We start from the raw sequence: 15,277 nt of genomic DNA on the forward strand, positions 1-15,277 counted from the left end.
GCGCAATGATACACTGGGCTATAGATATCGGAGTATAACAGACATAGGCAAACTCTGGCCCTCCAGATGTTTGGGACTACAATTCCCATCATCCCTAGCTAACAGGGCCAGGGGTCAGGGATGATGGGAATTGTAGTCCCAAACATCTGGAGAGCTGGAGCTTGCCTATGCCTGGGGTATAACATCGAAATGATAGCCTGGGAAAAGCTCTGGAACAAAACTATAAACTTTTCAGCCTGCTATTTGATAAAGGAAAGCATACAAAAAAGGCTCTATAGTTGGTATCTGACGCCCAGTCAATTGGTTAAAATGTACAAGAGAGGCTCCAAACTGCGTTGGAAATGTGAAGAGATTGAGGGATCTTTCATACATATCTAATGCTTATTTCCCCTAAATTGATTTTTGAATTTTGAATTTTATTGTTATTCATGTTTTTATACTGTATTTTATGCTGCTTTTATAATTAAGTGTTTTAAATTTGTTGTTAGCTGCCCTGAGCCCGGTTTTTGAACAGGGAAATAAATAAAAATTTATTATTATTCTACATAGGTGGTGGCAAATACTATGCTGCCAAATACAAAGAGATGGTCTATGGTGAGCTTTTTTTTATTTTTTTAAAAAATGCATTTCCAAAGAATCCAGAAACCTTTCTATTAGTGATAATTGGTGATGAGCTCCCCTCGAGGGTACTCAATTTATTTCTTTATGCAACAGCGGCGGCCGGAATAGTGCATGCTAAAAGTTGGAAAGGAAAAGAAACAACAACAAAAGAACAATGGCTGTATACCATATTTTTCGCTCTATAAGACGCACCAGACCACAAGACGCACCTAGTTTTTGGAGGAGGAAAACAAGAAAAAAAATATTCTGAATCTCAGAAGCCAGAACAGCAAGAGGGACTTAACCCGAGGTACCACTGTAGATAGATAGATAGATAGATAGATAGATAGATAGATAGATAGATGATAGATAGATGATAGATAGATGATAGATAGATAGATAGATAGATAGATGGATAGATAGATGATAGATAGATAGATAGATAGATAGATAGATAGATAGATAGATGGATAGATGGATAGATGGATAGATAGATAGATGATGGATAGATGGATGGATAGATAGATAGATAGATGATAGATAGATAGATAGATAGATGATAGATAGATAGATAGATAGATATAGATATAGATATAGATATAGATATAGATATAGATATAGATATAGATAGATAGAATGTGGAGAATGAATCGTTTTTCTTCTTCTTCTTAAACGCACACACATGGAATTAGGGTGGACCGGATTACTCAGTGTGGAAGGCGAAGGGGGAGTAAAAGAAGCTGGCAGCTAGAGAATTGTTGGCATCTGGCGTTCCGCAGGGCACCCGCTGGCATCCTGCCAACCTCCCCCACCTTGGCAAAGATCCGCCGCTCGCTGAGTCTTTCATTCTTCTCTCCCTTCTCCATCCACTTCCCAGGGAGCCTGGCAACAGGGGTATATTCCACCCTCTAAGCCGCTCCCATCGCTTGCCAGGCACTAATGAGGTCGTGGGCGTTTGGGGTGGGGGCAAGGCTTAGTCAGTCCTTTCCCTTAATTATTATTTTTGCAGGAATGCCCACCAGTGGTGACTCTTCCTTGGCACCCAGCCTCGCAAACGGTTGGGAGACTGGCACACACAATCTCGCATCTTTGGGAGGGTTTTTTTTTTTTTTGTCCTTCTTCAACTGCGGGTTGACTTTTGCCCGTGGCAACAGGTCTTTTTTGGGTGGGTGGGTGGCTGAGGTTTTCTGGGGACGGGTGAAAAGAGCAGAAATGCAGTTGCCGCTTTAAACCGATCCCCTGTCAAAACGGGAACCAGGCTGACGGCTGAAGGCGGGGGTCGCCTGTCTCGTGCTCTGCTCGCCAGAAGCCTCTCCTGCCAATCGGAGACAGCTGGTTCGTCCTGAGTCATCTGTCGCCGGGCAATGCCACCTCGCTTTGTGGCAGAGGTTTTGTGACAGGAAGGTCTGGCCAACAAATGCTACCCAATTTTGGCTGGGGAACCGATGGGCCCATGAGTGGTTGTCGGAGAAGAGGGGCTAAATCTGGATAAACACAAATGTCATTGGCCTCCAATTCCCGCCAACCCCCAGCCAGCACTGACAAGGGTCAAGTATAATCAGAGTTGCAGTCTGAAAACATCTGCAGAACACCAGGTTGGCTACCGTTGACCTGCATTGACTGACAGCTGCTCTCCAGAGCTTTCCCAAACAGGAGTCTTTTCCAGCCCAATCTGGGAATGCTGAGCATTGGACATGGGGCCAGCTTGAACCACTCTCAATTCCAACCTGATAATTGCCACCTGGCCAGATTTTAACTTGTCTGAATTAATTTTAAGATGTATTTTAATTACCGTATTTTTTGCTCTTTAAGACGTACCAGACCACAAGACGCACCTAGTTTTTGGAGGAGGAAAACAAGAAAAAAAATATTCTGAATCTCAGAAGCCAGAACAGCAAGAGGGATCGCTTGCGCAGTGAAAGCAGCAATCCCTCTTGCTGTTCTGGCTTCTGGGATAGCTGCGCAGTCTGCATTCGCTCCATAAGACGCACACACATTTCCCCTTACTTTTTAGGAGGGAAAAAGTGAGTCTTATAGAGCAAAAAATACGGTAATTGATGTCTCTTTTTATGCATATTGTGTTGTTTTTATGATGTTAGCTACTCTGAGCATGGCTCGGCCAGGGACGTTGGGAAACAAATATATTATTATTATTATTATTATTATTATTATTATTATTATTACTACTATTTCCACAATGGTTGTGCTCTGCCTCCACGGTCAGAGGCAGCCGTGCTTCTGAATAAGGAAAAAAGGTAAAGGTCCAGTCAAAGGCGACTATGGGGTTGCGGCGCTCATCTCGCTTTCAGGCCGAGGGAGCCGGCGTTTGTCCACAGACAGCTTTCCGGGTCATGTGGCCAGCATGACTAAGCCGCTTCTGGTGCAACGGGACACCGTGACGGAAGCCAGAGCGTACGGAAATGCCGTTTACCTTCCCACCGGAGCGGTACCTATCTATCTACTTGCACTGGCGTGCTTTCGAACTGCTAGGTTGGCAGGAGCTGGGACAGAGCGACAGGAGCTCACTTCGTCCTGGGGATTCGAACCGCTGACCTTCCAATCGGCAAGCCCAAGAAGCTAGTGGAAGCCAAAGAAGCGCAGAGTGCTATTGCATTCGGGTCCTGCTTGCATGTTTCCCTCAGGCATGTGTTTCGCCACCGTGAGAACAGTGGACTAGATGGGCTTTTAGTTATTCTTAGGTTCTTCGGCCTGCAAGTGCTCTACCCATGAACCACAGCTCTTCCCTTCCGTGCCCTTAGCACTTTGTGAGTGGCAAAGAAACCCCAGCAGAAATTATGCAAAGCAACAAAACAAAAGGAGTGCACAAATGTTGCCTTTCTGTAGTTTATTTAATGCTGGGTGGCAGAGCTTTATGCTGGCACACACAGAACCGTATCACTAAAACACTGGTGCGAGTCATGGCTTCCCCCAAAGAATCCTGGGAACTGTGGTTTGCTAAAAGTGCCAAGAGTTGCTAGGAGACCTCTGTATTCCCCTCACAGAATTACAATTCGCAGTGGTTTAACAATCAGGCCTTCCTCCCAGAGAACTCTGGGAACTGTAGTTCTGGGACAGGAGTACGGCTCTCCTGACAACTCGCAACATCCTTAACAAACTACAGTTCCCAGGATTCTAAAGGAAAAGCCACGACAAAGTGGTATCATAAGAGTTTCAAATGCCTAGGGCAGGCGAGTAAGAACCCCATCGGCACTACACATTTAAAGCAGTACAGTGATACCTCAGGTTAAGTACTTAATTCGTTCCAGAGGTCCGTACTTAACCTGAAACTGTTCTTAACCTGAAGCACCACTTTAGCTAATGGGGCCTCCTGCTGCCGCCGCGCTGGCAGAGCACAATTTCTGTTCTCATCCTGAAGCAAAGTTCTTAACCTGAAGCACTATTTCTGGGTTAGCGGAGTCTGTAACCTGAAGCATATGTAACCTGAAGCGTATGTAACCTGAAGCATATGTAACCCAAGGTACCACTTTGAACAATCATGGCTTCGCCGAAACCATGGGAGCTGTTGTTTGTCAAGGGCGAGTCCGGAGGCCCCTTATCCCACACACACCCGAGCTACAATTCCCAGAGTTCCCTGGGAAGAAGGACGGATGGTTAAAACCACTCTAGGAACCGCAGCTCTGTGAGGGGAATAGGGAACTCTCAGCGCCCTTAACAAACGGCAGTTCCCAAAAATCCTTGTGAGAAACAATGGCTGTCAACGTGCTTGAACTGTATGGTGCAGAATGGCCCAGGTTGCGGAGGAATGATTTGCTCTCATTCCCGAGCCCAGCAACATCCATCTTTTCAGTTCACAGAAGAACCTCTTCCCTCCCCACACAAATATAGGCCCTTGGCTCCCAGATGCCTGTGGCAGGAGTGGTCGCACCTATGGGCCTCCAGATTTCACTGGACTCCGACTCCCATCAGCCCCAGGCAGCACGGCCAATAGACAGGGGTGATGGGAGTTGTAGTTCAATGAATATTCCTGGATCTCAACTTCCATAAGTCCCAGACAGCACGGCCAACAGACAGAGATGATGGGAGTTGTAGTTCAATGAATATTCCTGGGTCCCAACTCCCATAAGTCCCAGACAGCACGGCCAATAGACAGGGGTGATGGGAGTTGTAGTTCATTGAATATTCCTGGGTCCCAACTCCCATAAGTCCCAGACAGCACGGCCAATAGACAGGGATGATGGGAGTTGTAGTTCAATGAATATTCCTGGGTCCCAACTCCCATAGTCCCAGACAGCACGGCCAATAGACAGGGGTGATGGGAGTTGTAGTTCATTGAATATTCCTGGGTCCCAATTCCCATAAGTACCAGACAGCACAGCCAATAGACAGGGGTGATGGGAGTTGTAGTTCAATGACTATTCTTGGATCCGAACTCCCATAAGTACCAGACAGCACGGCCAATAGACAGGGGTGATGGGAGTTGTAGTTCAATGACTATTCTTGGATCCGAACTCCTATCAGCCCCAGACAGCACAGCCAATAGACAGGGATGATGGGAGTTGTAGTTCAATGAATATTCCTGCATCCCAACTCCCATCAGCCCCCAGCCGGACACACACAAGAGGCACCTCCCTACGGCACATCCCCTGCGTCTCCGTGCGCGACTCGCGAGCTCACCTCTCACACACACGCACCGTCCAGGCAGCAATGATCCACAAGGAGATGCTGAAGACCAGGAGGACAGTCCCGGGGCAGATGGTCATGAGGGTCTTCATGACAAAGCGGGTGTTGAAGTTGATCTTGTTGAGGGCCCCGATGCTGCGGGACGAAGCGTCCGTGAAGAGTTTGCTGTGCAAGAGCATGACCCGGGCGATCAAGTAGAGACGCAGGAACATGGGGATGGAGAGGATAATGTCCACGTCCGCCTCCGCCCGCGAAGGCGTGTACGAGAAGGCCAGCCGGGCCGTCCAAAAAAACTTGTACTCCCCAGGGATGGGGTGAATGGCGCACACCAGCATCTCCAGGCTGATGTAGAGGATACGTTCGTAGGTCATGGCGATCCGCCAGTCGTCGGCACCATTGTCGATCACGAAGAGCTGGCGGGGGGGGGGAAGGAAGGGAGAAAACGGCAAGGGTTAGAAGAGATGGGCGGGCAGGGCTGGCAGCAGAATGTCATCGCAGTGTGGGGCATTCCTGTAAAAGGATGTCTGCCAGTCACCCAGCCATGCCCCACTCCACGATACTCCATTCCGTCCTGCCCCAGTTTCTCCCCAGCAGATGTTTAACATTCAATGGACATTGAGAATGATGAATCCTCACTGAGTTTAGGGTTTTTTTCCACGAAAAGTTTTTTCATCTTTTTTTGGGTTCTTCTGGTGATTCCCTCAAGATGTGCCAATACCTCCCTTTTGTGAGTGGATAGGTTCAAACAGTGTTTTTTTCTGGGGGGGGGGGAAACGCAGGGGTAAGCATTTCCCCCTAAACATTTGGTGAATCTTTGTACTTTTGTCCATTTGCTGTATTTATTTCTCCCGATTTGAACTATAAAATGGTGATTTTCTTGAGTCAAAGTGAGAATATCCCTAAACATTTCTTAAGAAAAAAAGCACTGGGGTCAAGCATAAGTGACCTTAACTTAGGGCTATACTGGATAATAATTATTATTGTTATTTACACCATTTCTATACTGCCCCATAAATATATAAACTTATATCTGTATATGTATATATGTACATACACATCTACACTGCTTTTTTTCTTTAAAAATGTTTAAGAGTACTCTCATTTTCCTACACATATTGAAATACTGCCCCTCAATGAGGCCAAACTTAGATTCACAAAATGTTTAGGGGTATGCGTACCCCCAGAAAAAAAAGCAGTGTGCATGTGTAATTCTAACCAATGTACTGACTGAAACAACAAGTATTAAAAAATGCATAGTTAGCTTATAAAAATGTTACATTAATACAAAATTACTAATAACTGTGAACCAATAACTATAAACCAACTATAAACTATAAACAAACTTTGGACGCAACTTCCCTCTCAGCCTCCTGGCTGACACTCATAGTCCCCACCCATCTACCACCCCCCACTCTCCGCAGAACCCTCAAGACTGCCCATATCTGCGTCCCATTCAGCAGGCAGCCGCACAGTCCACACCCAGTTCCAAGTACCAAAGTTTGGCGCGTTTCCTAGAGGATACTGAAGAAGATGGAAAGAAAAGACAGCCTTTCCAACTCACAGTTCTCTCTCCGGCCTCTGCCCCCTTCTTCTTCACCTCAATAGTCTCTACTTGTCCATTTCCTGGAGACATCGGGCCGGAGGACCAGTATGAAAAACAGGATGCAGGGCCAGAGACAGCGGGGACTCGATTCAAGTGGGCTCTTAGGCAACCTTTGTCCTCGCAGAGCAGGGAGGATAACTGCTGGCCAATAAGGTGGAGATCTTCCATTGTGTGTATAGGAAACCAAGGCTTAATTACAACCTGCATTTCTCACAGATAATCACATTAATACACCTGCAGGAAATATTCCCCATTGGAGAGGGGGGGGGAGTCAAGATTTCCTGCAGGTATATTAATGGGATTGTGTGTGAGAAATGCAGGCTATTATTTCCCACCCTCCGCCATCATCATGACCAAGAGGCGCGTCTGGGCTCCCCCCTTGGAAAGTTTTCATGCCTGCAGGGCAGCTGTAGTCTATTTAAAGGGAGCCAGAGGCCTTGGGCCAACCGCCAGCCAGCAACTCGGCCCTTCCTGCCTGGGGCTCCATTACATACTGTACACACAGAAACCCACAGAGGGGGGAAATGCCATTGATCTCTCTTGACATCCGCCCTCCCTCTACCCCAAACAACAACAGAATGGATCTATTTCTCGGAGACGGGCTCTCCACCCAACAACATGTGAGCGTTGCCACCGGGTTTCCATGGCAACCCCATCCTAAGTCCAGAGGTACCTAATTAGTCTTCCCTGATGCTAAGTTGGCAGCAGGGGAAGAGAGAGCAGAGTGGAAGGCCACATCTACCACATTCATTTAAAGCACTATGATACCGCTTTAAACACTCATGGCTTCCCCCAAAGGATTCTGGGAGCTGTAGTTTAAGGGTGCCGAGAAATGTTTAGAAACCACCACCTCCCGCTCCGTTCCTCTCCTAAAGCTATAGTCCCCAGAGAGGTTAAATCATAGATCTTTGCTTCATCCCAGATAACTCTGGGAATTAGGGCTCTCCTAACCTGAATGAGAGGGACACGGGTGGCGCTGTGGGTTAAACCACAGAGCCTAGGACTTGCCGATCAGAAGGTCGGCGGTTCGAATCCCCGCAATGGGGTGAGCTCCCGTTGCTCGGTCCCTGCTCCTGCCAACCTAGCAGTTCAAAAGCACGTCAGAGTGCAAGTAGATATATAGGTACCACTCCAGCAGGAAGGTAAACGGCGTTTCCATGCACTGCTCTGGTTCGCCAGAAGCAGCTTAGTCATGCTGGCCACATGACCCGGAAGCTGTACACCAGCTCCCTCGGCCAATAAAGCGAGATGAGCGCCGCAACCCCAGAGTCGGCCACGACTGGACCTAATGGTCAGGGGTCCCTTTACCTTTACCTTTAATCTGAATGAACGCCAACTCCCAGAATTCTCTGGGGGCAGCCATGGCTGTTAAAGGTGCAAAAAGTTGTCAGGAGGCCCCAATAGGCCCCATCACAGAGCTATCGCTTCCATAATTGTTTAACAATTAGTCCCTCTTCACTGAGAACTCTGGGAAATGTAGTTCTGGGAGAGGAACGGGGCTTTTCTAACGCCTCTCTGCAAGCGTAATGAAAGGCAGCTCCCAGAATTCTCTGGGGGAAACCATGACTGTTTACATTAGCATTACAGTGCTTTTAAAGTGTTTGGAGCAAATGTTGAATTACACATATTTTCTGGTTAGGTTGAAAGTTGCCTTCCAGGAAGGCCAGGTAGAGCTAGGCCCTCTCTCAAGGGTCGCTAAGGCTTTCTTCCTGAGCTGTGAGCTGCCTTCCACCCCACCAGTCACTACTGGCTCAAACTAAACAAGGGAGTCTCCGGACCTCAAATTCAGACAATAAATATTTTTTATAACTTTCTGGACTCCTTTACGCTTGTTTATGAAAAGACTACCTAAGACATCTAGCTGCTGGAGATGTCACAGGGTTATGCTTCTCTAAAACATACGTTTTTACAATGTCCCATATTGATAAATGTTTGACGGAAGGTAATAGAGACGATCAACACGACCCATACGGAATAATCTTAAATTTGCAAAAGAAAATATCCTTTTGTTTCCTGCTTGGCAGGGGGTTGGACTCGATGGCCCTTGTGGTCTCTTCCAACTCTATGATTCTATGATTCTATGATTCTATGAATTATACACCCAAGACATGGAACCTAAACAAAGGGACAATATGAATGGACTCTTCTTACTACGGCAAAAAGACAGGTATTGATGAACAGGGGAAATAAAAAATGCAGCTCCCGTTAACAAATGGATTGAAGGTATATACAAAATCACTACACATGAACAAGTTGCGGACAAACGTAGACTTTCCATGGACAAATTCAGAGATAAATACCATATTAGGTTAAGGTCTGCTTAACTATGATAACATTTTTTTGGTAATGTATATATTCACCTTTCTCTGTGTGGGTCAAGTTAAGATTTACCTGTGAAAAAGGACTTTGTATTACAGTGGTACCTCGGGTTAAGAACTTAATTCGTTCCGGAGGTCCGTTCTTAACTTCAAACTGTTCTTAACCTGAAGCACCACCTTAGCTAATGGGGCCTCCTGCTGCCACTGTGCCGCCGGAGCACGATTTCTGTTCTCACCCTGAAGCAAAGTTCTTAACCTGAAGCACTATTTCTGGGTTAGCGGAGTCTGTAACCTGAAGTGTATGTAACCTGAAGCATCTGTAACCCAAGGTACCACTGCACTGTTTCCCCTCCCCATTTCATATTTGTTTAGTTTGGTTTTATATTGTATTTTTTTAAAAAAAAAAAATCTTATTAAGGGGGGGGAAGGTGATGATGATAATTATTATTATTAATAATAATAATAATAGTAATAATAATACAGAGGAGAGGAGGGACTACCAAATGCATCTTACTCAATACTGCCCACCTGCCCCCAAAGCATAATGGAAGCCAATCAAATCAAGGACAATTGGGCATCCTCATGCCCACACCGACAACCTTTCCCCTCCTCTCTCGTTGCATAAATAAAGCAGCATAAATAAATACACACCACACTCCATGCCAGAAGCTTAAATGCCTGGCTTTCCCAACCACAAACACTCCCTTTTTAAGTCTCTCTTGGGGCTGTGGTGGGATTGCATTGCAATTCAGAGAGGAAACCCATTTGGAATTGCCCAGAGTGAAATGCTAATTAATGAAAGAGCGAGGGGGGGGGGGGGAGTGCTGTCATGCATGGCAAGGATTCCCTTGCATGTTAAAGGAGCTTTAACTCAGGCAGGTGTTAACTCCAGAATCCGCCACTCATTGCCAGGGACAGCAGACCCCAGAAATATTTACCGCTAAGTAGCAGTTACTGAAAATGACAAGTAGAGAGAACACTATCACACTCAGGTCAACAGGATGCTGGACTAGACGGGCCTCTGGCCTGACATTATCAAGGAAATATCACAGAATTGTAGAGTCAGACGGGAGCACGAGGGTCATCTAGTCCTACCCCCAGCAATGCAGGAATCTTTTGCCCAACACCTGATCCAGCAGGGCTCTTTCGATGTTCTTAACGTTTGAATTTGAACTGAATTTATTGTGGTCCCAGACCAGACTCACATACCGGACTAAACAAATCAGAAACACAATAAAATTAAGTTTAAGTTATCAATCAATATAACGATAAACCATACAGTTATGGCAGCAGTTAAAATATGGTTTAAGTCTTAATCTCTACAATATTCTCTGTAATTTGCTTCTAAGACCTTAGTCTTTATAATAGCACAGCTTGTTCTCTAATGTTTATACTAAATCTAATGGGTGGGAGGGAAGGGTCCTGATCCCACACACTTTACATGCAGCGCTGAAGTAGGGGGCACCCAACAAATAGTTCTGGGGTTTAACTTCAGTTTCAGCTTTGGCCCAAATTAAATCCTGCATCCTCTGACTGAGGCTCAGGGCTCCTATTTTTGCCCCCTCCCTTCTGCTAGGAGCCAAAACTAAACCCAGACTAACCCTACCTTATCACAAACAAACCCAGTCACCAAACCACCCACTTGACTTTTATTCATTTATCGTGGTACCTCCGTTTACGAACAGTCCCGTTTACAAACTATTCGGTTTACGAACACCGCAAAACTGGAAAGTAGTGTCCCAGTTTGCAAAATTTACCTCGGTCTACGAACGGAAGCCGAACAGTGGAAGGGCACGGGCGGTGGGAGGCCTCATTAGGGAAAGCGCGTCTCGGTTTAAGAACGGATTTGGTTTAAGAACGGACTTCAGGAACAGATTAAGTTCTTAAACCAAGGTTTTATTTCATAAAATTAATATGCCACTTGATCGTGTGTGTTGTTTTTTTTTATTAAAAAAAACCCCAAAGTGGTATACAATCAATGTTGTACAATGAAATTATCTGTAAACATTTAAAAACAACAATTGAAAAACCTTTTTAAAAGTTAAAGTCAACGATGAGCTAAAAACCAGATGAAAACCTCTATCTCCATGCTCTATGTGTCTGGATGGGCTTTTGCTATTTATTTATTTTTTTAAAAAATGCTTTTAGTAGGTGCCAGAAAGAATACAGCCTGGTGTCAACAGGCAGGGAGTTCCAAAGTGCAGGTGCAGCCACACTAAAAGATCAACTGCTTACAAACGTGGAACGCATCCCTTGCATGAGCAAAACGGGACTTTGGAGAAGCAAAAGGCTGTATTTAACTCTCCTAAGCTTTGGTGAGATTAAGCTCAGCCTAACGACGAAGTAATTTTGTATTGTTATGTATTTTGTGCTTTTGTATTGTGATTTTAGTGATGTATGGAAGTGAGAGCTGGACCATAAAGAAGGCTGATCGCTGAAGAATGGATGCTTTGAATTATGGTGCTGGAGGAGACTCTTGAGAGTCCCATGGACTGCAAGAAGATCAAACTTATCCATTCTGAAGGAAATCAGCCCTGAGTGCTCACTGGAAGGACAGATCCTGAAGCTGAGGCTCCAATACTTTGGCCACCTCATGAGAAGAGAAGACTCCCTGGAAGAGACCCTGATGTTGGGAAAGATGGAGGGCACAAGGAGAAGGGGACGACAGAGGATGAGATGGTGGGACAGTGTTGTCGAAGCTACCAGCATGAGTTTGACCAAGCTGCGGGAGGCAGTGGAAGAAAGGAGTGCCTGGCGTGCTCTGGTCCACGGGGTCACGAACAGTCGGACACGACTAAACAACAGCAACAACATAGTGATTTTACGTTGTCAACTGCCCTGAGACCTGTGGGTCTACAAATTTAATCAACAGCAGCAGCAGCAACAACACCAGTTCTGCAGTTTGGAGAAGTCCAGCAAGCATAGATGAGGTTAGGCAACCTTGCAGACTTTTAATGACCCACCTCCTTTCCAAAGCTAATCCTTGGCTTTGTGCAAAGCCCAGAGTCTGGAAACACACAGCTTCCTAGGCCAGCCCTTGAAGACAGATAAAAGTAACTGTCTGAGCAGGATTCACAGAAGTTGGCAAAGAAGGCAAGATGAAATTGCTTCTCGCAGTGGACATCTGTCACCAGAAACTTCCCTAGAGCAAACTAACACATCTTAAAAGGTAGCACAGTTCACACGTAGGAAGCTGCCTTATAATTTTCGCAGACCCTGGGGCCCACCTAGCTTCCCCCCCCCATATAATCTTTATTAGTTTTACAAATTTCATATTACACATACATATTCTATTACATTTTACATTTGTACTTGCTCCTAAGAGCTGACTTCCCTCCTTCCTTCTTCTGACTTCTTTATATCACCTCTAAATTTTTCGCATTGTCTTTATCCATTTAATATATTGTTATTCTCCTTCCACATTTGTCCATAAAATGTCTGTAGGTGAATAAATCCTTCTATATATACAATTCTTATTGTCTATCTATATATCATTTGCAACTATTGTTTATTTTGATCGCATTGTACATTTTACTTCTTATTGTTGTTATTTTTCCAGTACAGTGGTACCTCGGGTTAAGTACTTAATTCGTTCCGGAGGTCCATTCTTAACCTGAAACTGTTCTTAACCTGAAGCACCACTTTAGCTAATGGGGCCTCCAGCTGCTGCCGCGCTACCAGAGCACGATTTCTGTTCTTATCCTGAAGCAAAGTTCTTAACCTGAAGCACTATTTCTAGGTTAGCAGAGTCTATAACCTGAAGCGTATGTAACCCGAGGTACCACTGTATTTCTGAGTATTCCATTACCTTCTGTTGCCAATCTTACACTTCCTTGGCCCACCTAGCTTAGTGTTGTCTATACAGTGGTTCCTCGGGTTAACATAGGCTTCAGGTTACATACACTTCAGTTTACAGACTCCGCTAACCCAGAAATAGTGCTTCAGGTTAAGAATTTTGCTTCAGGATGAGAACAGAAATCATGCTCCGGTGGCGCGGCGGCAGCGGCAGGAGGCCCCATTAGCTAAAGTGGTCTTCAGGTTAAGAACGGACCTCTGGAACGAATTAAGTGCTTAACCCGAGGTACCACTGTACTGACAGGCAGAGGCTCCTCATCATTTCAGGCAGGGGACATTCCCAGACGTCCCTGGAGATGCCTGGGGATTGAACCCGGAGCCTTCTGCATGCAAGGCAGATCCTCTACCACTGAGCTATACCCATTCTGCAACAATAAAAAGATCTGGAGGAGGGAAAACTCGTTTGCAGGGGGGGAGAAACCAAATGAGCACAGAATGCTAAATGCTGGGGAGGTCAAGAGTGGAAAACCAGGGAGAGGAGGAACAGAGCTGCTGAACAGAACGCAGCAACGTTTTGTTGCAGGCTTGTAAATACACAACCATTCATTCCCCCCTCCCGGCATTCCCATATTTCCTCCACCAACTTTCTATGCCAACCCGCAATAATTTCAGGTTCGGGAACACGAGCTGCATTGCGACGCCATGGGCGTTTTTGCAGAGTGCCAGAATGCAATCACCTGTCTGATTTGGAACAAAGCTCTCTTGCGTCCTCTCCCCCAGAGGGCTGACCTTTACCTGAGACACATCAATAACATCTGCATCACCTGGAGCCAAGCAGGGAGGAGCCCCTGGGGAGAAATTCCACCTGCATTTTGGCAACCTCCACACCAAAGCCTGGACCAGTCTACAAAGGAGGTTCCTTTTTGGATAGCACAGAGCATTGATGCAATGACCGTATAAACACATTAAAAAAAATACCACCAGTGTTCACATATTATCTACAGCAGACAGAAGCTCAAGTGATCTACGCCAGATCAGCGAGAAGGTCTTCCGACTTCCAAGCGTCTAACCCAGTGTTTCCCAAACTTGGGTTTCCAGCTGTTTTTTCAGACTACAGTTCCCATCATCCCTGACCACTGGTCTTGCTAGCTAGGGATGATGGGAGTTGTAGTCCAAAAACAGCTTGGAACCCATAGAAATAGAAGTTACGCTCTGAACATACTACTATACAATAAAGGTAGTAGAATGATTTTTTAATTTAAAAATCCCCCTTGCTCACCAAAAAGCAAATCCGAAAACTTTACAAAGAGGCTCAGGCATGCCTCTTTCTGTGCGGGAGCTAAACACCAGGCACTGTTTTAAGAAACTTGTGTTACAAAGGTATGGCATGTCTACTCAGAAGTCTCTTAATGGGGCCTACTCCCAGGTAAGGAGGTACAGGATGGCAACCTAGGCTTTGTTTGGCACTGGGGGGGGGGGGAGAACGGGCTCTTGTGCTGTATAGAAAGGTAAAGGGACCCCTGACCATTAGGCCCAGTCGTGGCCAACTCTGGAGTTGCAGTGCTCATCTCGCTTTACTGGCCGAGGGAGCCGGCGTACAGCTTCCGGGTCATGTGGCCAGCAGGACTAAGCCGCTTCTGGCGAACCAGAGCACCGCACGGAAACGCCGTTTACCTTCCCGCCGGAGCCGTACCTATTTATCTACTTGCACTTTGACGTGCTTTCAAACTGCTAGGTTGGCAGGAGCAGGGACCGAGCTACGGGAGCTCACCCCATCGCGGGGATTCGAACCGCCAACCTTCTGATCGGCAAGTCCTAGGCTCTGTGGTTTAACCCACAGCGCCACTTGTGCTGTATAGCAGGCAGAAATTCAACAGGTTAAGTCTCTTCTGGTACAATTATAGGAAGGCGCACCAGGATCCTTCTGTTTAACGCTCTGTTGGTTTTGCTGGGTATTTTCCATGTATCCCTTTCTATTCCATAAAGACAGTTAAAAAATTTGCCAGCCAGCATTGAGTTATGCGTTTTCATTTGTGGCTATGCATATTATAGCTGGCTGCAGTACTTCAAAATGATTCCTGGGTTCGGGGGGGGGGATGTTTTCTAACCTACAGCAGCAGCCCACCAGTGACAGGTGATATAACAACCAAGATGGAACAGTGCTGAGAAAAGAAGAAAGGGTTTCAAACATGTTCATTTATGAACAACAACAACAAATGAATAGATTATCTCCCCCCAATCACTTTACGTTCCTTTCTCTTTTGTGCTCTTTCGGTGGGAGGGCAGCCATTTTGCATTATAGTCTCACCCCCGGCCTGAT

The 15,277-nt window shown here is 46.0% G+C and overlaps 1 protein-coding gene across 1 annotated transcript in view; it reads right to left on the minus strand.

Annotated features, from left to right (window-relative positions):
• The window catches only part of KCNN3 (potassium calcium-activated channel subfamily N member 3), a 92,043-nt gene that overhangs the window by 45,390 nt on the left and 31,376 nt on the right, over positions 1 to 15,277 (minus strand). Inside the window, exon 3 of the mRNA XM_083591143.1 lies at positions 5,236 to 5,654. Within this exon, the coding sequence (XP_083447269.1) occupies positions 5,236 to 5,654 (419 nt within the window). The remainder of the gene's footprint in view (positions 1 to 5,235; positions 5,655 to 15,277) is intronic.

The sequence above is a fragment of the Podarcis filfolensis genome (genome assembly GCF_964270895.1).
Source record: "Podarcis filfolensis genome assembly, chromosome: 16".
Lineage (NCBI taxonomy): Eukaryota > Metazoa > Chordata > Lepidosauria > Squamata > Lacertidae > Podarcis > Podarcis filfolensis.